This window comes from Sinohyriopsis cumingii, chromosome 3 (assembly GCF_028554795.1).
Source record: "Sinohyriopsis cumingii isolate HCF-2022 chromosome 3, ASM2855479v2, whole genome shotgun sequence".
NCBI classification, from domain to species: Eukaryota; Metazoa; Mollusca; class Bivalvia; order Unionida; family Unionidae; genus Sinohyriopsis; species Sinohyriopsis cumingii.
This window is the reverse complement of record NC_142963.1, coordinates 32,847,402-32,872,360: the sequence shown is the minus strand read 5'-3', so window position 1 is coordinate 32,872,360 and position 24,959 is coordinate 32,847,402. Positions and strand designations below refer to the sequence as shown.

The following is a 24,959-nucleotide window of genomic DNA, read 5'->3' as shown; positions in this document are numbered from 1 at the left end:
AGAAGCTGACATCCAGGTTTCATATATACTGATAAATATAGGCTTGATCATGAGCACTACAAAATTTTAAGTTATTTTATTTGTAATACCATGGTGTTTGCATAGGTGTACTATGGGAACTCACTTAGTACCGTGAGTCCTTTACAGTCCATCCTCTGAAAATAGATGCCATACACCTCATGAGAAGAAATTCATAACGAATTCTTCTTTGAAGGTATTTAAGATTAACATATTATTTATTAGGATTTGGACACAGTGGAAAGTTTAGTCTAAGAATTAAATTTAGAGACCATTTACGAAAAGTAACTGATGACTCGTACGTATGCATATTAGTCTGGTTCCCTGACCACTCTCCACTCCGTTGCTCTTCATAACGAAGAGTTTTTTTTAAAAAGAGCGTATCAAAGAACCAGACCAAACTGCATACATTGGAGGCAATTCTACAACATAGTCATTAAGTAAGCGTCTCTTCGATATGGCGGTTTGCCATCCCTTATTGGATATTATCCTCACGGCGTCGTATATATGGTAGGATTCTACGCAGTTAGATTCAAGCAATTAGTTCCGGTTCTTTCTTTTAAGTTTGTTTGTCATAGTGTGCCAAGATCAATAAAAAAAATTGGAAAATTGCCCATGTTCATATGAGCAGAGAGGCTAGCTTTGTTGCATACAGGTGCTCGACGGGAGCTTGATGTTGAGAAAAAAAAATAATCTGAAGGGAAAAAAAAAATCATACAGAGTGACAAAACTACCTTAGATTACCCCCATGACCCGTTCTGACATAGGACTCTCTCAGTCATAATATATGAGAGAAGGTACGGAACTTACAAATGCTTCGTTCTACCCATGACCCTCGATTTTCTTCTGCTATTTCCGTTTTTTTTTTTACGGCACACGACCATACTATATGGCTTGTTTTACTCCTGAGATATTTTTATATTCATCAAGCCATCATTGACTTATCTGCGTTGTACCAAACTGAAGTTACGGGCTTCGAAACGTGGCATTTTCGTGAATTTTGACCTCTGGACAAGTGCGTGCACATGTGAAAACCGGTGAAGAGAGCTACATGTACCATGTTTGCGACTCTACGGTGCATCCCTTCTTGAATTACAGAACAGTGGTCGATGCAAAAGTAAGTTTTTACTTACCATTAACTCAATTCAACTTTAGGAACCCTGTTCCATGCAAGAATTAGACATTGTCTTCTTCACTGCACATCGTATACATGCATCTCTATTTTCAAAATAGACAAACTATGCAGCACAAACATCAATGCCGAAATATGTTAAGAGGAGCACTGACTTGTCTCAGCAGTAACTTCGCGAAAATGCAAAGTTTCGGAGCCCATAACTTCAGTTTGGTACAACGTAGAAAAGTCAATGATGGCTTGATGGATAGAAAAATATCTCAGGAGTAAAACAAGCTATATAGTGTGGACATGTGCCATAAAAAACGGAAATAGCAGAAGGACATTGAGGGTCATGGGTGGAACGAAGTATTTGGAAGGTCCGTACCTTCTCTCTTATATATTGTGATAGAGAGGGTTCTATGTCAGAACAGGTCATAGGGGTAATCTAAGGTAGTTTTGTCACTCTGTATAATTTTTTCCTTTAGATTATTGTGGGTTTTTTTTCTCAACATCAAGCTCGCGTCGAGCACCAGTGGTTGCATTCATGCACAATTAGTCCTATAACGTAAGGTGTATCACTTAATTTTGTTTTGGTGCACCAAAAATAAATAACGTGATACGTCTTATATTGTTGGACTACATGCATTATATCATATCCTAGGAATGTTATATAGCATATTTATCATTTGTATGTAAATTCTATGCAATGATACGGTCCAGTAATAATGAACAACATTAGTTCTACATTCTAAGACCTCGACCCTGATATTTGTTTTGGGAATTGAGGTCTTGCTGCCTAAATAACGGTGCTATTTAGTGTGTTTTGATGTCGACTGACATCTTAACGAAATTCATTGTTTCAGGAATATTTCATAAATGGCAGCCCATATCGACGCTTTTCTACAAATTAAAGTCAAAATGTTAAAGACTTTGTCTTTGTTCTAATAAATTAAAAATCTCGCACAAGTAGACGGGCCTGTTTTCAAGTCTAGTTGGCTGGAAAGCAATGGAAGCCAGGAATGCTGAAATCAGTTTAAGTTGAAGTATACTTCTTTAATGAAACATAAAAATGTATTAATATTGAAGAAAGTGTTTAGATAACTTCATTTCATTCAAGATTCTTATCATCCTTTTAACCAATTTCGGTATTCCCTGCTTCCATCACGTTCCAGCCAGCTGAAATGTAGGCCATCAGAACTTGAAAACATCCATTTCATTTGCTTGTGTGGAAATTTGATTTTTTTTCAAAAAAAGACAAAGTAAAGTCAGACTAAAACATTATTTGTAGAAAAGCGCAGATTTGGGCTGCCATGTGTGACATATTCCTGAAAATTTTACTTATTGTTCCAATGTTAGTCATCATCGGAACACGCTACACAGCACTGTTAGTTAGGCAGTTAGACCTCGATGCCCAAAACATAAATATTAGGGTCAAGGTCTTACATTGTAGGACTAGAGTAGAGCAACATCAGCTGTCAATCTTTAGGTTTGAATGTGCATATGTTTTGCAAACAGAATTTGCAAATGATGAAAGCATTTCTGAGATGCATTTTTTTGGGGGGGGGATATCTACAAGGTCTCCTGATTTTCTTGGATACACTTTGTTATCTTCCAATCCAGTTTATGTTGATTTACAGAGTACTCTTAGTTCTGACCACCTCATCTATTTTTCAGAAATTTTCTTCAAGACAAAAATAGACCAAGGTATGATCAGTAGGATTGACTCGCAGACACTCAATTCTATCAGTATAAACAGGGAAACTACCCTCCTATTTGTTTGTACCTCTCCCCCACCAATTTCAAAAACAAAAACCAACAAGGATGCAAAGTAATGCAAACAAATTTCATTCATTGATTTATAATTTCTAACCTGACTGTCGCCAAGGGGTCCCTAACACTGTTCACTTATTGGCATTTCAAAGCAAATGGAAGCTCTTGATGTAAACAAGCAGACAGACTTTTGTTGTGTTTGTGGGGGGGCATATTGAATTATCTGTTCAAGTAAAAGCCCTGTGTCCAATCTTCATAATGCCTAATTTTAAGATTTTAAAACAAATTCAAAAAATAAAAAGGAAGAATTCTTGTATCAATGTGTTCAAAGAATTATAATTCCAAAATTTATGGTATTACTGAGATTATCAACGATAGTGAACTACATTATATCTTTTGCTTAAAAACAGACTTGCCCATGCAAATATAGAAACCATGTTACTAAAGTTACTCCGTTTGATTTGAAACACCAACAGGTTGACATTGTTTGGGACAAACTGAACTCTGTCAGGTTATAACTTGTAAATCAACGAATCAAATGACTAAGTTTGTGCTTTCTTTATTTCATTGATGCCTTTTTTTAAAAAAATCAGTAGGGGATACAAACAAACTGATTTCCCTTAGAGGTTAATGTTTAATATGGGATTAAAATGGGTTTCAGTTCACTGCATTCCTTGTTAATTTTTGAGTACTGATGGAAATAGAGCTTGAAGTTTAAGATGAAAGTTTATGCTCATGGAAATTGTGAAAATCTTGAATTACATTAAGGGAGAAGCTCTTGAATTCCCATCATTGACATCTGACATTGTAGGACTATGAGAAACACCATGGTTCATATTTTGCACATGATTTCATAGTCCGAGTTTTCTCTGAAACTTGCCACCCCATTTATGATATTTGGACATTGTGTTTATTGTAGTGTGTAGGGTCAGAGTCCATTGCATATCAAAAACTTAACCAACACCATCTGGTGTCAGCAGAGGGTAGCCGCTTATTAGCTGACCTAGCAGACTTCAATGACCTTTCATCAAGATATAGATAGGAATATGTAATATGATTTATTTTCTCAGAAATTGCGATCTGACAGATGAGACGAAACTACAGACTTGATGAAATTTGACCTGGATCTCACAATTAGCATTCATAGCCACATAACTGTACAAATCTCGCAACCTACATGTTCAGTGACCTGAGAGGTCAAATAGTCATGTGATATTGACAATAAACAAATTTCCAAAGTTGTTGTACATAGAATTCTAAAATATTAAATAAAAGTCGGGTAATGTTTGTAAGACTCAACATATTTATTGTAAAAACAATGATCAGAAACCTGTCTGTATTGCAGCAAGGTGGAGAAAACCATTTTCAACAAGAACTGGGCACATATCAGCGATGTTTTTTGTTGTGATCATGTGACTACTGCATGGACATGTGCTCTCTGCTTGGTGAATCTGGTTTTGAAGTTGCTGCATCATTTACAGATTTAAAGTTGCTGTTTTCAGAATAAATATTTTGAGAAGTTTATGTTCTTTCATTTATCTATAAAGATAATGTGACTTTCATTGATATGTTTGATTTGTTTTCCTACAGCAACACTAGAAATGGTTTATTGAAATCATGTGACTGTTTTACCTCTTATGTCGTTGACATGTAGGTTGTGAGATTTGTGTTGTTGTTGTAGAGTTTCATGTCATTTTCAGCACAAGATAGGCTATGTATGGCGGCTAGTATAAATGTTGGAGGAAGAACCCAGGAAAACCCTGGAAAGAACCACCAACCCACAAGAAGCTACTGGCAAGCTTTCTCACAAGACTACACACGAGACTTGAACCCACGCAGACAGAGGTAAGATGGCAGTGATCCGTAATGGTGAGTGCTTTAAACCACTTGGCCAGTCGGACCTCCCGAGATTTGTGTAGTCATGTGGCTACGAATGCTGTTAGTGAGATCCTGGTAAAATTTCATCAACACTTTAGTTTCATCTTGTGTGTCAGCGGATCGAAGACACAACATATGCTATGCTCGCAATTTCCGAGAAAATAGGTCATATTCCTATCAATTTCATGCAGGTATATCTCAATGAAAGGTCATTAACATTTGCTTGGTTGGCTAATAAGCAGCCACCCTATGCCGACACCAAATGGCATCGGCAAATTCCAACTTTTCGATAGGTAATGGACTCTGACCCTACGTCCCCAACATAAATGACCAAATATAAAATGGGGTGGCAAGGGTCAGAGGAAACTCAGATAAATGATATCAACATATACTGCACTTACTGGAGAAGGGGGGTAAAAAAATTCTGTTTGATTTTCTTTTCACAGGCTGGCATTTTTAGCATGCATGATCACAGACCATTTACCAAGTGTGATGTGTTGACAAAATTATGCACATAGAAATCTTTCAAACAACCCCTGTACCGTGTACATGAGGGCAAATGCACACATGTCTTCAGATCATACTGTTCATCCTAATTTCTTTGTTGCAGATAAAACGTTACCATAACTATTCATAATTAGTTCACTAAAATGTATAAAAGTACAGGCATGGCTCCTTTATAGTCGGTACATGAACTAAACCCTTCTTTCCAAGTGAATCAACACAGACGTGAGTGCATCTATTTCTCAAAATAAGATATTTTGTAATGCAATCACTCACTCACTTCACTGCAACAGTCCATTGATAGAATTGTAAATTTATGGTTTATTTATTTGTCTACATACTTGTAGTCATTTTAGGCATTGGTTAAATAGTATCTGTTTCACTGCTTTATTAAATATTTGCACAAATATAAGTCAGGTCAGAAAACAACTTTGACCTTACAACGCATCTCACAAATTCAACAACATAGCATTGCCCCATATGTTTCTGACCTACATAATTGCATTTTAAAGTTACATTTTAAATAACACAATACCTAGGCTTTGGTTTCAATGACTTGAATATTTTTCTGAATATATTTGCCCGATGATTTATGAAAACAGACAGTCTAATAAACTTACTTCCCCGACTGTGATGTCTGCCAATAGGGATTTTCCTGTTACTGGTTCACAAAGTTTCAAACTAAATTGTGTACAAGAAGCAGTTAAGATATCCAGATCACTGATTCTGTTTTTTAAACCACAAATTGCTTTTGACATACTGATGTTAAAATTTCAAAATACAAGTTTGTATGTTTTTATTATCAAGGGATAACATACAGAAATCGGACAATGATAGTTGGTAACTTGCTCATTAATGGTAAGTCAGCTATAAAAAGACATGCCTGTGAATGTGCAAGAGGTTTTTTGTCAGCGTAATTGATATCAAAACTAGGCCAAGCTAATAATGGCTTGATGAATACATTTCACTACAACACAACACTAGAACTAACCTGGCTAAGGAGGGGGGACATCTCAAATAGTATGGTCAGTCAGTGTACCACTTAAACAAAATCACAGGGCAAAATCATTATCACTTTCCTAACCGAAGAGAACAAAGTTTACATTTTTTAGGCAACTTAGTTGCCCACTTTGCCTTATAGCATGACCCCCTGGTCTTACTGACATGTTGCTACATTATAGCAGCATGAGTATGTTGATTTGTCATCATGTCAGGAAATTGTAATTGGTAACTCCTCATGTTGATGGAAAAGACGTTTTGACCATGTATGCAGTGAAAATATGTCATCATGATGACATGTTGCCACGATATAAAAAACCTAGGCATGTAAACTGTTGGTCATCTCTGCAAAATCTTCTCAACACAATGCATTTGGTAACTCATTTTGTTTTCAAAGGAAATCGTGACAATGACAGCAGAATCTGTCCTTACCTATTGATGGAAAGTGTACTACATTCAGTTCACAGTAATGCTAATATAATTTTTCTTCTTGTTATCAGGGACTTGATCATACCAGGACATGAAAGTCTTTCACCATATCAATTATATTGTTCACTATGTTACCTGGCTAAATGCACAATTCTGCTGTTTGTACGTGGTGAATTGTTTCTACTGTCAACCACAATGAACATTCAACTTTAAAACACAGTAGCATACATTGTTCCGATTTCACTACTCTTAAGACTTTAAACTAATGAACAAGATCTTTTGTTGATTTACAAAATATCATTTATGTCCTACAGCATGCAGTAAAAAAAATCCATATGTGGAGAAAATGATCCTGTCTTTCCTAAGCACTTTTACTGATGACCATTTTAAACCAGAGAAAAAGAAGCACACAGATCATTCCTTTAGAACTTTCAAATAGGGGACAAACATTTGTGGTTATTTAAATGACATGAAATTTTCCATCCTATCCTTTGTTTTCACTCCCACAAAATTATGTCATATTTGATGGATCCGCATTATCTTGTTGGGACATTTTGTTGTCACTCAGAAGTTTTCTGTATTCTTGTATTTATATGTTCCTGTTGCAGCAATCACTTTTTTTACATAACTTTGAAATACTGTGGTTTCACATGAATAACCCTCCACCCCCAGAAATTTAGATTCTAAAATATATCTATTGGTTTCCATTATAAAAATATCACATAATTTAATATGTAAAATGAATTATTGGTGCTGTATTTTACATCATTTTCATTAACTGCATCCATCACAACTATTTCTTGCAGTTGTAGTGTTCACTTGCATCATGATTAAAAAAAACTTCAAAGCTAGGTGTTAGAGATTGTAGGAGGCCAGAATTTGTTTGACACGCTAATCTCTTATAGATCGGGGGAAACTATTTTTGTACATAATGAAAGTTAAAGACCATGCACATATTTATCCATGTTTTGTGTATAAGATTAGAACTTTCATAAAGTACTAGTTTGCTTTTAGGGGTGTCCTGTTATGCTGAGACAAATGAGGACAATCTGGGACTTAAGTCAGCTACAGTACTGTTGATCTGATATCCTGTGATATGAAACAACAAACCAGGTCTACTGTAATTTGTCAGTTGATTTAGAATTTAACTTTGCAGCTTATAATGTGCAAGATGGCAGATAGTGCAGATACAGCTGAGATAGTTCTCTGTCCAAGTTGTGGTATGAAATTAAACATCTCTCTGCATGTTAGCTATGGACTACAGGGTTTCCAAAGGGCACATCTGAGTCACAATTTTGAAGATTTTTGGAAGAAACAGAACAAAACTTTTGGCCCCAAGTAGCTACAGAAATATTCTTGCACTGATTTATGATTTAAACCAAGGAATTATATTAAAATAACTTTGGGGTAAAAGGAAAAAAATCCTGGTTTCAAAAAAATTTCCCAGGTCTCTACAGTCCCCCAAAATTGAATGGCCAGTCTGCTAATTGTTGTACAAAATTGATTTATTTTCTTCACATGCTCTTTTTTTTGTTTATAGAATAATGGAAGACCCATAATTAGATTTATTTCTTAGCTAAACAGTTTCATAATTTATCTCGGACACTTCCTTGCAAGAGTTGGTTTGGGCTGTTCTGAGACTCATTAACAGTCTACAAGTATTTATTCAGTGACTCTTCCTTCCATGTAAGTTCTGTACCAAGCAGTCTTTTTAAGCAGTCTCAGAATTTTTTTTAAAAATGGCATTCAAAAGTTGGAGATTATTAGTAATTAACTTCAATATTGAAACTCTTTTGGATAGGCTGTATTGTTTAATTAATGAGGAATCCATGGATTTGCTTTGACTTGGTGCAGCAATGGGCAGTCTGGATGCATGTGTCTTCAGTATATGGCATATTTTGATATGGTTCATTGTGGGGATTTTGGGGTGTTTAAAAACAATAAAATACATCAAAGGTTTTGTTTCATATTAAAACTTTTTCAGACTGTGATTCATCATTTGCCTTTATATATATATATATATAAATATTTTTGGAAGATATAAGTGCTATACGTTCCTTGTGTGCAGAATGAGAAAAGCTAAACTCTTTAGTTAATGGATGTACTAATTTGCAATTTTCTGCATTTACCCAACACAAGATGAACCCAAATCATGCATGCTGTAGTAGGGAGAATTGCCTGTGGCAAATGGCCAAATTACCGATTCTGCATGAAGCAAAAGTTCATGAGGAGGCAGACAAGGACAGTGCCAGTGCAGTGCAGATTATGACTGTTTATAATCTGGCCAAGAATGGACAGCCATTGAACCAGTATGAAAATTTAATGTAGCTTTTTATTTGCCATATATGTCCATCAGCTTTATCTTTGTAATTAATATCTGTTAATTTAATTATCATCCCTAAAATGCCAGGACAGTCTCTGTCTGTCCAATTTTTCTGCTGTCTGCACAACTTATACAATTAATCTAAACATCAGTCTCTTGCAACAAAATGGTTCTGGTCTTAAACCTGGGGCAAGTACGATCAGTTTATTTTTATCCTTTCTCAGCCTTTCTATATAGATATAGAAAATCGCTAAAAAAAAACATATTCTTGTTTTATTGTTGAAATGCATGGCAATAAAAAAAAAATAGCACCTTCATATGACCTCTCCTTATTGTTTGGTAATTCAAATAACTGCATAGTGCAATGCAAATTGTCTGTTGAAAAGCTAGGATTTGTTGTCCTCTGACATCTCATTTGAATTAATTTATTCCATCTTGTGCTTCCTGTCTCCAATATCATTTGCCATCCATCCAGTTAGCTCTGTTTTCACCATCCTGGCTGACAGTGATTTATAAGGATGACCAGAAAGTAATTACCCTTGCTATCAAATGTTACACAGAAGGAGGCTGCTCAAAGTGATCAGGGAAACTATTCCTCTATTCTGTGACTATTGTTGACACATCTTAGCTCCTTCCCAGCATATATAGCTGGTTAGAACTTAGAAGTGACACCCTGTGACTAAAGACAGGTTTTCTGATGCTGGTACTAACCCTATATTTAGAGTGTTTAAAGTCAGGGTAAGAAGCAGACCACAAATAAAACCTGAAAAACAAATAATTTTGTTTTGACCTTAGTAACCTATAAAAAGCTTGTTTAAAAAAAAGCTGAAGAAAGAGACCCTAAAAATTTGAAAAATGAATGTCTCTACCTCAACCCCACAAAAAATTATTTTTTGCAGTTTTTCATTACGCTAGCTTTGCAGTCGAGAATTTCTTAGCATTTGCATTTACTTGTTTTTGAATTTGTTAAAATTAATTTTCACTTTATTTTTATTTTCATATTTTTCAGAAACAAACCTAAGCATACTTTATCAGATTGAAATGTTTTGCTCAGCCTAGAGGTAATCTAGTAACTGTTTGGAGTCTTGAACTGTAAATTTGTTTCTCAAAATATTTTTTTAAAGTAAAAGAAACCCTTCAGATTTTAAGGTTTAATTTCACTTCTAACCCTGCAGAGTGTTGCCTTATTTTAAATGGTATAGTGATAGGGTAAATAATTTACTTTTGTTAACCTTATCAGTGCCATACAGTGCGTTCTATACTTATATCATGCTTGCACTTTCTCTTCTAAATTCCAAAGTATGGAATCCTAGAACCCTGAGCCTTTCTTCATATAGTAGTCCTTGTATGTTGCTCTTCTCTAATCACTCTCAGCAGTTACTAATTGCTCTTCTCTGTACATTCTGCAGTTACTCATTACTCTTGAAACATTCTCTACAGTTACTCATCGCTCTTTGAACATTCTAGTTTCTCATTGCTCTTTGAACATTCTGTACATTTTTTTTATCATTCACTACAGTTACTCATTGCTCTTCAAACATTCTGTACATTTTTTAAGCATTCTCTACAGTTACTCATTGCTCTTTGAACATTGTGTTGTTCCTTATTGCTCTTGTGTACATTTACTTGTTTGCTTTTCTTTAAACATTCTCTAATTACTCATTACTCTTCTGTAAATATTCTCTACAGTTACTTTCTTTTCTTCTTTTAAGATTGTCTTCATTTGGTCATTCTTAAAATCTGGGCACCTAATAACAGAGATATACTGCAAGGTAGGCTGCATTTGAGATTTATTCATTGAAAGAAACATTTCTTTTTCCTTATATGAGAATGACTTAATATAAGACTACATAGTTTATTTGCCTTACTGACTTTTATTTATGTGGTTACTAAATTTTAAAAAAATGATACCTGTCCTGGGTTTCATTTGATATTTCATGATACTTGCCATCTTTATCCTTCATATGATTCCAGATGTTATGGTGTTTTTACATGTATTTGTAATTTGTAATCAGTCACAAACAGGTTGGCAGCTATAGGCATAGTCACAAGTTTTATAGATGCCCCACTGCATAGGGGTTTGGTTAGTGGTGTTGCCAATACATTTTAAAAAAATTGTGTTGTCCACAACAAATACTGTTGTACATTTTCAGCAGATAAGTTATAAAAATTGAAAAGATTGTTAGTCTCAAGGCACTCCTTTATGGCCATCCACTTTTTATTCTGTTATTTACAAGAATCACTTCTTTCACTTGATAAGAAATATTTTATCAAAACATGAATTTTCCCCGATTCCATATCCTGTTTATCTTCCAAATGGCTTTTAAGTGTTTCCTTGTCAGATGCAGCTCAGATCAGGCATATGCAGCTTCATAGACTGGTATCTCATTGATCCCTGGATCAGGCACATGCAGCTTCATAGACTGGTATCTCGCTCATTGATGCCTGGATCAGGCACATGCAGCTTCATAGACTGGTATGTCACTCATTGATGTCTGGATAAGGCACATGCAGCTTCATAGGTATGTCACTCAGTGATGCCTAGATCTGTCACATGTAGCTTCATAGACTGGTATCTCACTCATTGATGCCTGGATCAGGCACATGCAGCTTCATAGACTGGTATCTCACTCATTGATGCCTGGATCAGGCACATGCAGCTTTATCAAGGGTGCAGACCTCATAAATGATTTTTAAGTCATGCCCAGTGATGCAGATAAGTAGATAAACCAGGTTGCATGCCATAGGTTGCACATACCTTGACCAAGATGGAACTTTTCATGTGTTCTGTGTGTTATCTGAAACCCCTTTTGAACCAATGAGTGAAATTTCTTCAAGAATCTTACCCTTAAATCAGTCCTGCTATTTTAGCTTTGTGAAGAGAAGGGAAGTTCATGTCTTGTCAGTGGAAAAGGATTGCTTACCGTTCAGTGTGGTAACTCTGGTGTTTACGTGGAGTTTTCACTGAAAGACTTCCTGTGCCTAGTTGGTCCTAAATGTGTGTGTGATTTGGATTTTTAACATATCTTTAACAATTTTTCAGTCATATTGTTATGATGCCTGCATTGTGGCAGTTTATAGTGATGTCTAGCAATGGGGCATCTTGCTGCAAACATGTAGCATGATGTCCCACCCAGTCCTAAATATATATAATAATGCCAGTCAGACATCCAGTATGGCCACCATGTTAGCCATCTTGAATTTTTTTTATTGTTACTATTCCTGAAAGGATTTCTTATCAACATGGAGTTTTCAATTTAAGATTTCTTAAGATGTCTAGTTGTTCCTGAATAATACTGGCGCTGAACTGAAATCTATTATTATCTCCAAAGCAGCCATCTTGAAAATCAAGTTATTGCCATTCCTCCTGAATACATAGTTGGTCATATCAGCATGGGCTTTTCACTCAAAGACTGCTTATGATGTCTAGCTGGTTCAAAACAAAATTGGTGCTGATATCACATCCAATATGGTAACCATCTTAAAAATCTTGTTATCACATGACTACCTGAACAGAAAGTCATATTAACATGGGGCTGTCACTAAAAGACTTCTTACTAGGTCTAGTCAGTCCAGAATGAAAATGAGTATGATCTAATGTCCATTCTGTTATCACTACTCCTGAATGGAAAGTCATATTGACAATATTTTTATGATGTCCAGTTGTGCCTGAGTGAAATGGGTTTGATCTGATGTCCAGTATGGTCACTACAGAAGCCATCTCTTGCCAGTAGCTTCTCATGGGTCAGCGGTTCTTTCCGGGTTTTTCCCAGGTTCTTCCTCCACTATTAATACTGGCCGCCATGTATAGCCTATCGTGTGCTGAAAAATGGCATTAAACTCTACAGCAACAGCAACAACAACAGAAGCCATCTTGAATATCTTGTTATTGTTAATTATCCTAAATGGATGGTCATCATACCAGGATGGGGTTTTCACTAAAAACACTTATAATTCTAAATGAATCTGGTGTTGATCTGATGTCCAGTATTGCCACCACAGCGCTCCTCTTGAAAATAAGTATTGTTTATATTACTAGTTCTCTTGAACCAAATGTAATGTGTAATATTGCCATGAGATTTTCACCAGAAGATATCAATGGTGTCTAGTTGGTCCTAAATGAAAATCATGCTGATCTGACACCTTGGCCATCTTGAAAATCTTGTTTTTGCTAATCATCCAGAATGAAAAAGTAATATTGCCATGGGGATTTCACCAGAAGACTTGTTATGATTCATAGTTGATCCTAAAGTCATTCATTATGGCTGCCAGAGTGACCATCTTGAAAATTATGTTACCACAGCTTCTGATGACTGTTGTATAGATGTGGGGGTTTTACTAAACAACTTTGTAATGTCTTGTTGGTCCACATGGTGCCATTCAGACATTCAGTATGCCTGTCACAGTGGCTATCTTGAAAATCTTGTCACATTTTCTCCTGAATGGATGCTGATATCAGCATGTGGTTTTCAAAGAAAGACTTCATGTGGTATTTATTGGTTGTGTATGAAATGGCGCTGATACAGTTAGAAATTGTTATCGCCACTTCTCCTAGATAGCTAGCAATATTAACATAATGCTTTCCCCAAAAGGCTTATTATGATGTCTACTTAGTACTAAATAGAAATTATGCCAGTCTTATATCAGATATGGCTATCATGGCATCCATCTTGAAAACATTGCTATTGTTGTTTCTCCAAAGGGAAAGTCATATCAACATGGGGTTTTCGCCAGAAGACTTTTATAATGTTTTGTTGGTCCTAAATCAAACCGGTGCCAAGCTGATATCCAATATCATGTCCACCACAACATATAATTTAGAAATCTTGTTATTGCTGAAATATATCAGGGATAATTTAAATATTCCACAGATAAAAGGAAAAAAATGGTTTTATATTGAATTCCTAGAAATTCTTTTCAGCCAGTGGAGTGTCAATCCCTTCAAAGGACTCTTGAATTTTCTTTAAACCCTTCATTCCCAGAAATCATAAATATACGCTGTATTCACATCAATCTCAGTTCTGTATCTGTGTTAATAGGACTGAGCTTATATATATTCCACATATCTTCATTAAAATACCATCTATTTCTTCAAGACAATTAGCTAGTCTCGCACATGTCAACACGTACAGTATGTATGATGTACTGATGTCATACCAGAAACACCTTAGACTAACCAACACTCCACTTGAACTTTATGTTTGCCACTTTTAAATTATTACTTGATTTCCCTCATAGTCTACAGCATGGGTAGGGTTTCATGTTATTTTTCTTAACACCATAATATCCTTTATTTCAGTTCAGTTTTGGTTTGTTCCAGTTCATTTTGCATTGTTTTTGATTGTTTCAGTTTATTTTGCTTTGTTTAATTGTCTTAGTTTTGACTTAGTTTAGTGAAAAAAGAAAAATATTGCTAAAGAAACAAATGCAAACAATCAGAGTATGAAAGTTTCAAAGTTTCGATCTGTTCTAGAACTGCCTCAGTGGTTTTTATTTTCAAGAATCTAAATTTTCAACCATTATACAATATTGTCAAAATGAATGATGGTGATAATCAGACATTTAAGCGTTTTGATTTTCCTATGATAGTTATGTTTCAGATTTCTTTTCTCACTGAAACTAACAGGGATGTGCCATCATTTTTTTTTACAAAAGTGTATAAAGCAACCAATATAAAAATGTATCAGATTTACTTAGTATATAAATGTATCAGATTTATTTAGTATATAAATGTATCAGATTTACTTAGCATAAAAATGTATCAGATTTACTTAGTATAAAAATGTATCAGATTTACTTAGTATATAAATGTATCAGATTTACTTAGTATATAAATGTGTCAGATTTACTTACTATATAAATGTGTCAGGTTTATTTTGTAATAGGTTTTAATTGAAGTAAACTAATGAATCAAAATAATATTTTTAAATTTAAATGAAAGAAACTTGTGAATAAAATGCTTTTTTTTCTCGTGTTTTTCAGTTAAATGTAATTGAGTTGTTGATGAAGGAATAAACAAGGCCTTATTCAACAAGGAAGATGTCAGGAGCAGGGTAAGAAAGAACATATGTTTGTGTGTATGTACATAAATATGTACAGGTAGAGTTTAGTGGTAGATTAGCACAGTCCTGGTTGTATAATGCCGAGTAAGCTTAGGTATAAAAATATCCAAGCAAAGAGGAAAAAAGGGTTTGATCCTTTAAATGTAAAGCCATTCTTGGTAGATATGGGTGACATTTTATTAATGGCCTCCACTTTGGGAAAATTTGATGATATCAATGTGCTCAGTGTATAAACAGACTCAAAAGTCATGCTCTTGTACATATGTTCCAAACATGGCATTGCATAAGCTCATAGATGGCTATGTATAAAAAATAAAAAGATCCAGTGGAGGCAGTTACTACTGGAAATGTATAGATAATGGTCTGCATTTGGTTTTACTTCGCACTTAATTCTGAGAACATTTTTGCTTTATTATGTGCATGTAAGTATGAAATGAGAACAAGACTTGAATCTCTATTTAAATTTTTTTAAAATTATTCATTATGAAAATATCCTGAAGTGCAAGGAATCTGAGCAAATTGTCAAACATTTTTATAATACCTACATCATTTATTCAGTACATTATTTTTGTTATTACAACATTTTTTCATCACCACATTAACTGTGAATGTTAATTCCCTGCTCAAAACATATTGATATTCTGTGAAATTCTATGACTTTCTATGAAAACTGAGTTCACACTGTGGTATACAAAACATGGAAATGTGTTTAAACTCAATCTTTCCCTGTGAGAAATGGCACTAACAACTTTGAGATACATGACTTTTCTGTGGAAGATAATCTTTCCTGCCAAGATCCTCAGTACACTGAACATCACACCACACTATATAATCAAGCATTCAGATGAAGGGAGACAATTTTTCTTGGCAGATTATAGGATCTGCATAGAGGCATTACTATATAATTACCTCTTCCTAGGTAGTACATTTGTATATTAGGCCATGGGGTACATTTATATTTGAAGAGACAGACATTTTTGTCTCTGTAACTCTCCTTTGTTATTTACATTGGCGTAAAGAATGCATAATTTCATGCTATATGCACATGCAGATAGAGTTAGTACAAAATAAACATGATTTGTGCAAGCTGGATTCAAAATCAGGTTTTGGCCAGCAGTGTTCATGAGAGGCTAGCCATTTTCTCCTTGCTCTGCTTGTACATGTGTACCAGAATTTTTATTATGAGGGATATTTTGGGAAATCAGTTTGTTTCCACTTCTTGAAAGTAATATTAGGGATGCAATTGCTTTTGCCATACATATGAAATATCACTGATTTTGTGTTATGTTCTTTGTGGCATTCAAAATTGTTTTTAAAATTTCAAAAGGTGCAGGGAAGAGTTACCATCGCTGTAAATGGGAAAAGCTTAGAAAGAACAGCTGTGGCATGCTAATCTTTTATACTGATTCCGTTTCTCCACTCACCTCTGAGCTTGAAAATATATACATTTGATGGTTATGGAGTTATGGATGCTTATATTTGTAGTGTACTATTTCAAAAGTGAGAAGGTATATCCACAAACATATCTGTCATTGAAAACTGTTTAGTGCTAACATAAACATTAAATGTCATTAACTGTCCTATTCAAGTAACCACATTAGGTCTGTTGGTTGAACATCAGACTTGTAATCCAGTTGTCTCAGGTTCAGTACCTGGTCATGCCAGCTCAGATTAGCTGCCTCTGTGTCCTTGCATGATATAGCTAATAAAGTGTTAAAAGTGCCATTATAGCCAATAAAATAAGCTTCATTTATACATTATTAATATATTTTTTCATGAGTCCTTTTGGTGTAGTGTTCACACTTTATAAACCTGTTTATGGCAGTCATAAATCTTATACATAGATATATTTGCTAAAGATTGTGTCATATTAGTGTATAAAAACATAAAAATGGGGTTTGTGACAGTATGAAACCAAATTGTAATTGATCATTACTAGAGGTGGGTACCATAAATTTTACGCCACAGTATTTCTGACCACAATCAATACTGATATAAGGGACAAACAGGCCTGACACTTTCTGTTAACAAACTTATGTCTGTCAATTGCTGGACAAATATACTGCTCTGATTTATAGAAAAATAGCACAGTATTATAGCTATTTTATTTATTTGAAAATTCTGTAAAGTTTACTGAGATAAAAGAGTATTAGCTCAGAAGAAAATCACACCCACCTCACCTCAAAAATTAAATCATCAGTACTTTGAAGTAGATGAATTTGCTATATGTATTTTAATTTGTGTTTAAGTTGTAATCCAGAAACTGTAACATGTGATCATTAAGCTCACACTATGGTTGACACCCTCTGAAAGACATTGTTCTGACATTCGAGAGCTTATTGATACAAATGGACATGTTGACATTGAAGCCTACAATTTGCTAGCTACACTGTTGATTAAATAAGCAGGAAAACTTGAGTGGTCTGCATACACCCAGAAAAGATATTTGTCAGAGTGGGCCAGTAAACATAAAATAACTTGCTCAACAAATGAGAAAATATTTAGTGGATTAAAAATTAATTACAATTCTAACAGAAAAAAAATTGATGTCCCAAAAATCTTAGGATGATTTGCATTTGTACAGAAGGAATACATATACTTTGCATGTTAATATACACTAGTAGATAACTAAGAATGACATCCATGATTTTTCCAGAAGTTGGATTTGGCCTGAATATCTTTCACAACATCCCATTTGGCCATCATTTTGGAATATGTGACACATGTCAAACATGATAAAACTAATCATAAATATATTTATTGTTGTAAGATTCAAAATTAATTTGTGACAAATAAAACTTTTGTAAATAAAGATTATAATAAAATGCTAGTAGTAAGAATTATTTTGTCATGAAAAATGAGAAAGTGCTGTTAATATCTTACATTCGTAACAAGATGATTAAAAAAACTTTCAAACATTATTTACTGAAATAAATTACCAAAGTTCCACTACAGTCAAAAAGTACTATAGTGCTGTACTACCAGAAAAAAGATAACCCCATAATTCATTGTACCAGCGTGCCTCAAGTCCACATTTCTCCTCAAGTAAGTGAAATTCATACATAATTTTTAAATTTTACTTTAATACCTCATATTTTCATTTCTCCTTGTGCCTGTGTTGTCTTCTTTTCATTAAATTTGTCCCACTGACTTAAAAAGGGAAGCAATAAATGTCACTTTTCTGTTTGTACCATCAACTGTTTGCTAAGGTTTTGGTCAAAATTTTCATGTGCGTTCTTTTCCTTGACCCCTTGATAAATTATCATCATACTTGGAATCAAGAAACTAAGACAATTTATTCTATGACAGGTTAGCTTGCCCCTTTAACTTTGGGTCAAGTCAGAGTTTGAGAAAATTTAAAATTTGCAACAGCATTTTGGTTAATGTTTTTATTTTTTATTGGCATATATTTCCTAAACCTCATGATGGATTTTCTTCATACCTGGGATGAATCATTATGAAGCTAAAACAGTGAATTCAGTGTATGCACATTTACTTATTTGATCCTGGAATCAAGGTCATGGTCATAGAAAATTTGCAGTAATATTTTGGTCAAAGTTTTGTCATTTGCTTATGCAATGTATTTCCTAGACCCAGTGATTGGTTCTCTTCATGTTTTGGATGAATCATTATGAAGCTAAGACAATTCATTTAATGATGAACATGCTTGCCCCATTGACCTTGGTTTCATGGCGACAGTCATGGAAAATTTATGTTTTTGGTGAAAGTTTTTTCATTTCCTTATATTTTCAAAATGACTTGATGAATCTACTTCATAAATGGGATGAATTGACATGAAATTAAGACATTTGTAAATGCTTGTCTTTTTGAGCATTGGGTCAAGGGTACAGTCATAATAATAATAATAATAATGAGGACTTTATATAGCGCCTAATCTTTATAAGCTCTAAATGCTTTACACCATTAGACAATGCATATAAGATAAAAAACATAGATAACAATATGATTACAAAAACAAACACCATGAAATTGGAAAACATAAAAAATATGCTGAGAATATTTAAGGTAAGAAACATTATTAGGTCTTTAAGTTTGTTCTTGCAGTCGAAATAAGTGAGTTTTGAAAGCACTCTTGAATGGGATCACTGTGTCTAAGTTCAGTGGGCAATTCATTCCGCGTTGCTGGGCCCTGGTATGCAAAAGAACACTGTCCATATGACTTTGTTTTCGTTGTGAGAATAATGAGTATACGATTGTCAGTAGAAGAGCGTAAGTATCTTGCTGGTGTGTACACATGGGTGAGGTCGGATAGGTATGTTGGACTAAAGTCCGACAGTGAAATGTAGCACAGAGAACAAATTTTGTGTTTGATTCTGGATCGAATGGATAGCCAGTGTCGGGTACAGAGCAGCGGGTAGGTAAGCTCTGATCGTGGTACTCTAAGTATGATCCGAGCAGTTGTTTTTTGAAGTTTCTGGAGCAGATATTGGTGCATAAATACATTTTCTCAACATCCTCATTGATTTTCTTTATGCTTGGGATGAATCATCATGAAGTGTTGACAATTGTTTTGGTGATATGCACACTTCCCACTGTGACCTTAAAATCAAGGTCATAAAATTTTGCATTAAGGTTTTGGTTGAAGTTTTTTCATTTCCGTATCCATTCAATTTTCTTTATAGTTGGGATGAATCATTATGAAGTTATGATAATTCAGTCCATGATACATGCCCTTATCGCATTGATTTTGGGTCCCAGGTAACAATCAGAAAATTTGCATTACAGTTTTGGTTTTAAAATTTCCTAAAGTCCTTGATGGATTTTGTTCATACATTAATTGAATCAATATGAAACTAAGGTAATTCATTCTGCAACATGATCTCTTTTGACCTTGGGGTCAAGGTGACACATTTTACAGCACTGCTTTGATCGTGGATTGACATGCAGGCCCGTGAGGTTTTGTTTCTCTAACTTTGCAATTTTCTTAATTTTGTAGTATTACTTTCTTACTGATTGTTAATTTTGATAGATGTACCAAGTTGCACATGGATCAAAAGAAACAAAATAATTTGAGCAGATGGGTAACATATAAAGCCTTCAGTGGTACAGAGCTTTTACTTTTTTCATAGGACCCTTCTTGATGCAGCACGTCATGGAAATTTTGAAGTGCTTGAACTGGCCTTGTTCGGAACATATGGAGATTATACCAGTGATGACCTGAACCTAGCATTAGTGAAAGCTGCTGTTGAGGGCAGTGTTGAGTGTGTAGAGCTTCTGTTGGATAACGGAGCTGACATCAATGCAACAGATGGAGATGGAGACACTGCTTTAATAATGGCAGTTTGCAATGGCCATGAAAAGGTGGTAAAGTGTTTACTGGACAGGGGATGCATTGTCAGTATAATTGGTAGCTCTGATCGCTCAGTCTTACACCAGGCAGCATGGGATGGTATGACTTCAGTTGTAAAGCTTTTGCTTCAAAGTCGTGATAAGAAACAGGTGAAAGAATTGTTGGAGGCTAAAGAAATGTTTGGAGACACTCCTTTAATGTTAGCTTGTGCTCAAGGTCATCTAGAGGTCACTGATCTTTTGATCAAAGCAGGTAGTGATTTGTTTGCCAGGAATCAGGATGAGGAAATGGCAATCCATCATGCTGCCAGAAAGGGTCACACAGAGGTCATTAAGCATCTGCATGATGCATGTGTTGATCTTAATATTGTAAGTGCGTGGGGTTACACTCCATTACTATATGCAGCTATGAACAAACAGATAGAGACTCTTAAATATATAGTAAATAATGGGGCAGACTTAAATACTGCATGCCATGCCAAAAAAACAGCTTTGCATTACGCTGCAGTGAAAGGCTGTGATGAAATGCTTAGATTTCTGATAGATGCTGGTGCAGAGACAGAAGTCTATGACGTTCATGGGAAAACTCCGCTGTTTGATGCTGTCTATCAGTCTCATCCTAATGCCACTAAACTTCTCATCAAAGCAGGTGCCAATGTTAATTTAAAGGGACAAATCTTCCTTGATGGTGTTCAAAAGGCATCTTTGTTTTATGTCGCCATTTGGAAAGGAAATACAGAGATTATACAAGCTCTCTATAAAGCAGGAGCAGGAATCATTGATGTCCTTAAAGAAATCATGCTTTGTGAAAAGATAAAATTGCATTTAAAGAAATCACCTGAAGTTCAGGGCTTGTTAGAACACCTGGCCACACATCCTATGTCCTTGAAAGAAATATGCCGGTTAGAAATCCGTACATTATGTGCTCGGAATTGTGCAACAAAGGTCAAGTCTCTTCCTCTTCCAACATCACTGCAACAATATTTGCTGTTTAGTGATTTTTGAGACAGCAGTATTGTTAATCTGAATATTATTGCTATTATTATTATATTATTATATTTGCATTATTGATCAGGTTTAAGTGAGCTCACAGCATGACCTTGCATCATGTGACTACTATCACTTGTTTGTTTCCACTTAAATGATTTTATTTGATATATTTTGGACAAATTTGCAATGAAAGCTTATGTCATCAGAATCTTATATCACTAAGACCTTTTATTCAGCAAAGGCTTTTTATCGTATGATTTTCTTAGCTAGTTACCACATTTGCAGTTGGCAGGATTTTAGCGGGATAGAATGTGTTACAGGAAAAATACTTTGCTTGACAATATCTAAATATTGTTTTGTCTCTTTTGTGGTTACCGACATTGCTGTTGAGTTTTCATCATCAATTTCCACTTCTTTTATACATCAGTAAGGTAAAGGAATAGTCATCCCTAAAAATCTCAATTACCACAATCAGCAATGTACATTGTTTTCATTGACAACTCTCAAAAAATGGATATCAACAACAATGAGAAGAGGTGGAGGATGGGCGGGTGGCAATTTGGATGCAATTTTTGAATACTTATTGAATAATTGCATTGGAAATAGTTGTCAATAAATTGTTTTATCTAATGAAGTTCTATGCTTTTCTGTACAAGTCACTTTTGTTTTCATTATATCCAATCTTTGGAGCTTGTTTAAAAAATGCTCCAAGTGGTTTCAATACACATCACATGTATACCAGGAAAAACATTGTGTATTAGATGAGTGCTCTTTGCATGTGAATATGAAAACATTCTAGCATTACTACAGATTCAGAATAAAACAAGATTCTTTATTTCAGTGTGACATTTATTTAGAGACTTTACATCAAAACTCAACATTTTTTTTATATTTGTAAATTGGTGACACTGTGATTTCATTGCAAGTTAAAGCAAAATTTCTGCTCATCCTTGAGAGAAAAATTTAAGTGAGGTGTAAATTCAAGAATTTTACATTTACTTTAAACTTAGGAACTCACTTCTTCCTAATGTACCCTAAGATTTTCGTACATGCTTAGTTCTTTTGCTATCATTGATCATATTTGCCAGTGAATATATTAATCAAGTGATTAATGTCCAATACACAATTATGTTACAAGTACTTACTTCAGTTAGTTAAACAAGTTGATTTACATGACCATGACCACTAGATCTTACAAAGGTTTGATTTGCATGAAGTTTAATTTTTTTTATTCTACCCTTTTACTTCATTGGATATACAAGACTAATTAATGTGTTATTACAAGTCAACATTTAATTGATTTTTACAATGCAACCAACATTTAAGCAAATTGGAGATCAAAACACAATTGGTATTTGAATAGGCTCTCACAGAAATTACTGCAAGCATTGATGTGTCAATTGATTGACACTTTTGTTTTAATACAAGAGAACATATTGTATTTATGATGGATAAACATAAACTAAATTTAAAAATAAAACTGAAAAACAAATTTCATTTAAGGCTTATTTAATTGGTTTTTATTTCTTAAAGTACTGTCAGCAGTAGGTACTAATAACATTTTAATTGATTGATATTTTGTTGAATATTTTTACTGTGTACTGAGAATTTAAAAAAAACATAAAAACAATAAAATGTGTAGCCTGTGTTCAGAGTTAAAGTATCAAGTTTGAATAAAATTTTGGGGCACTAACCACTCTTTTTGACAAAAAAAACAAGCGTTATATGATTGTGACTTTACTCACATTCAGCAGACAGGGACCTCTTTATGGAGTATTTTTTATAAGAAAATGGGATCAACACCTTCCCCTCTTATAAGTATATTTCCAAGTTGGGGGTGAAAAATGAGGGAGGTATGTGCCTTGTTTAGCTGGCACTCACCCCTCATAAGGTGAAAATTGTCAATCTGATTAAAATCAGATCTCCACTGTACTACATGAAGATCTGACAGCAATCACTTAGGGATCATGTTTTAGTGACCTATGTTTATTGCCATAATTGCACATTTTATCAGCAAGTCAGGCGAAGTCTTATATCTTAGTGTTTGGGAGATGGAGCAGTATAGCTAAAGAGCATCAGTGTCTGCCTATCAATTTGATTAAATTTCAAATTTCTGAAAGCTATTTCATTGGCTAATTCAAAGGTCACCAGAACATGACACCTAAGTGTTCACTGTCAGATCTTCACCCAGGGCAGTGGAGATTGATTTTAATCAGATTGTGAAAATTGTATACTTTTAATGTGGTCGCATGGTCAGTTCATATGATACTTGTTTAATAGTTCAGACAGATAAGCCATGCTTTTCATTTAACTTGATTCATATATGTAGTGTGACTATATGTATTTTATGGATTCATTTTCAAGATTAATTCTAGTCAGAAAGCAAATCGTGCAAAGATATTTCTTGTACAAAACATGTAAATAATGTTTTACACCTAGAATTATTTATGAATGGAATGATTTCTCATTCCACTGTCATCTTCACTTATTTTTTTATGTACTCGTGCATAATGCATAGTTTTGGATGTATTCTTTATGTGCCTATGTATAATGCACTGTTTAGGGTGTTTTTTTATGTTTCCATGCATAATGCATAGTTTTGGATGTATTCTTTATGTGCCTGTATTCAAGAGGCAAAAATTGGGAGGAGAGATTTAAGGAAGAAATATGATGTGTGACTTAATTTTATTCTGTGGAATTTTTTTTGTGTGCAATTTTCAAAAGTTAGCAAGACTCCTGGGAATAGACCCTATAATTGGGCTACCAACAGTTTACAGCATTGACCATTTGATGCATGTAGATGAAGGTCTATGTTATTTGCTTGGAAGCATAGGTAGGACAAATAGCATAGACCCTGATCTACTAGTAACAAACTGGCTTCTTGGATTTTAGGAAAATGCACATTAAGTTAGTTAATAACAATTCTCAGTTTGTAAGTGTCCCACTTTCTGAGTATCAGCTTCCAGTACTTCAGTAACGTACTAAGGTGGGGGGGTCCCAGGGTACCAAAGGTCTTGGGACACCAAAACCCCTTTGGGCCATCATCATCACCCCAAACACCATTTACCCTTAGTACGCCACTGCAGTACTTAAGTCAACTATTCTCTGATATGATTCACATTGATGACTGTTCATCTGAAGATACGTTGGTCAGACATTTATCTGCTGTTGTTTAATATCATTAAAGCAGGTGCTTTTAAGCAGTTTTTAGGATTGACGATGATGATGATTTGTATTGTCAAGATATATCATAAAAACTTAATATATATATCAATAAAACTTATATATGTATCTATCAGCATTTATCTCTCTGACTGCATGTGTACATAATGCATTTCTTAAGAATGATGTATCTTTCTGTCTGATATATCTATCTTTTTTATTTAAGTGTGGAGGTTCAAACTGATCTTTTAATGATACACAAGCAGAAAAGTATTGACAATATGACAGAGCTGAATTAAAAATTAAATGAATCTTTGAAAATTTTCATAATCTGATAGCATCCATCAAAGTGTATCAGGGATTAGCAAAGAGTAGTCACATCAAAGGATGGCATGAACAC

The 24,959-nt window shown here is 34.5% G+C and overlaps 1 protein-coding gene across 19 annotated transcripts; it reads left to right on the top strand.

The window, feature by feature from the left end:
- The first annotated feature begins 416 nt into the window (after positions 1 to 416).
- On the top strand, positions 417 to 24,690 carry LOC149802649 (uncharacterized). 19 transcript variants are annotated; one of them, XM_089951998.1, is made up of 6 exons: positions 417 to 528; positions 8,852 to 9,021; positions 10,748 to 10,807; positions 11,384 to 11,557; positions 15,018 to 15,088; positions 20,188 to 24,690. In XM_089951998.1, the coding sequence occupies exons 5-6, from the start codon at positions 15,075 to 15,077 to the stop codon at positions 21,410 to 21,412; spliced, it is 1,239 nt and encodes a 412-aa protein (XP_089808124.1). In that variant the 5' UTR covers positions 417 to 528; positions 8,852 to 9,021; positions 10,748 to 10,807; positions 11,384 to 11,557; positions 15,018 to 15,074; the 3' UTR covers positions 21,413 to 24,690. The 19 variants fall into 19 exon arrangements, with proteins under 19 accessions (XP_089808124.1, XP_089808123.1, XP_089808127.1 ...); XM_089951997.1 differs by having other exon boundaries at positions 11,378 to 11,557; XM_089952001.1 differs by lacking the exon at positions 10,748 to 10,807 and having other exon boundaries at positions 11,378 to 11,557.
- Positions 24,691 to 24,959: the final 269 nt, after the last annotated feature.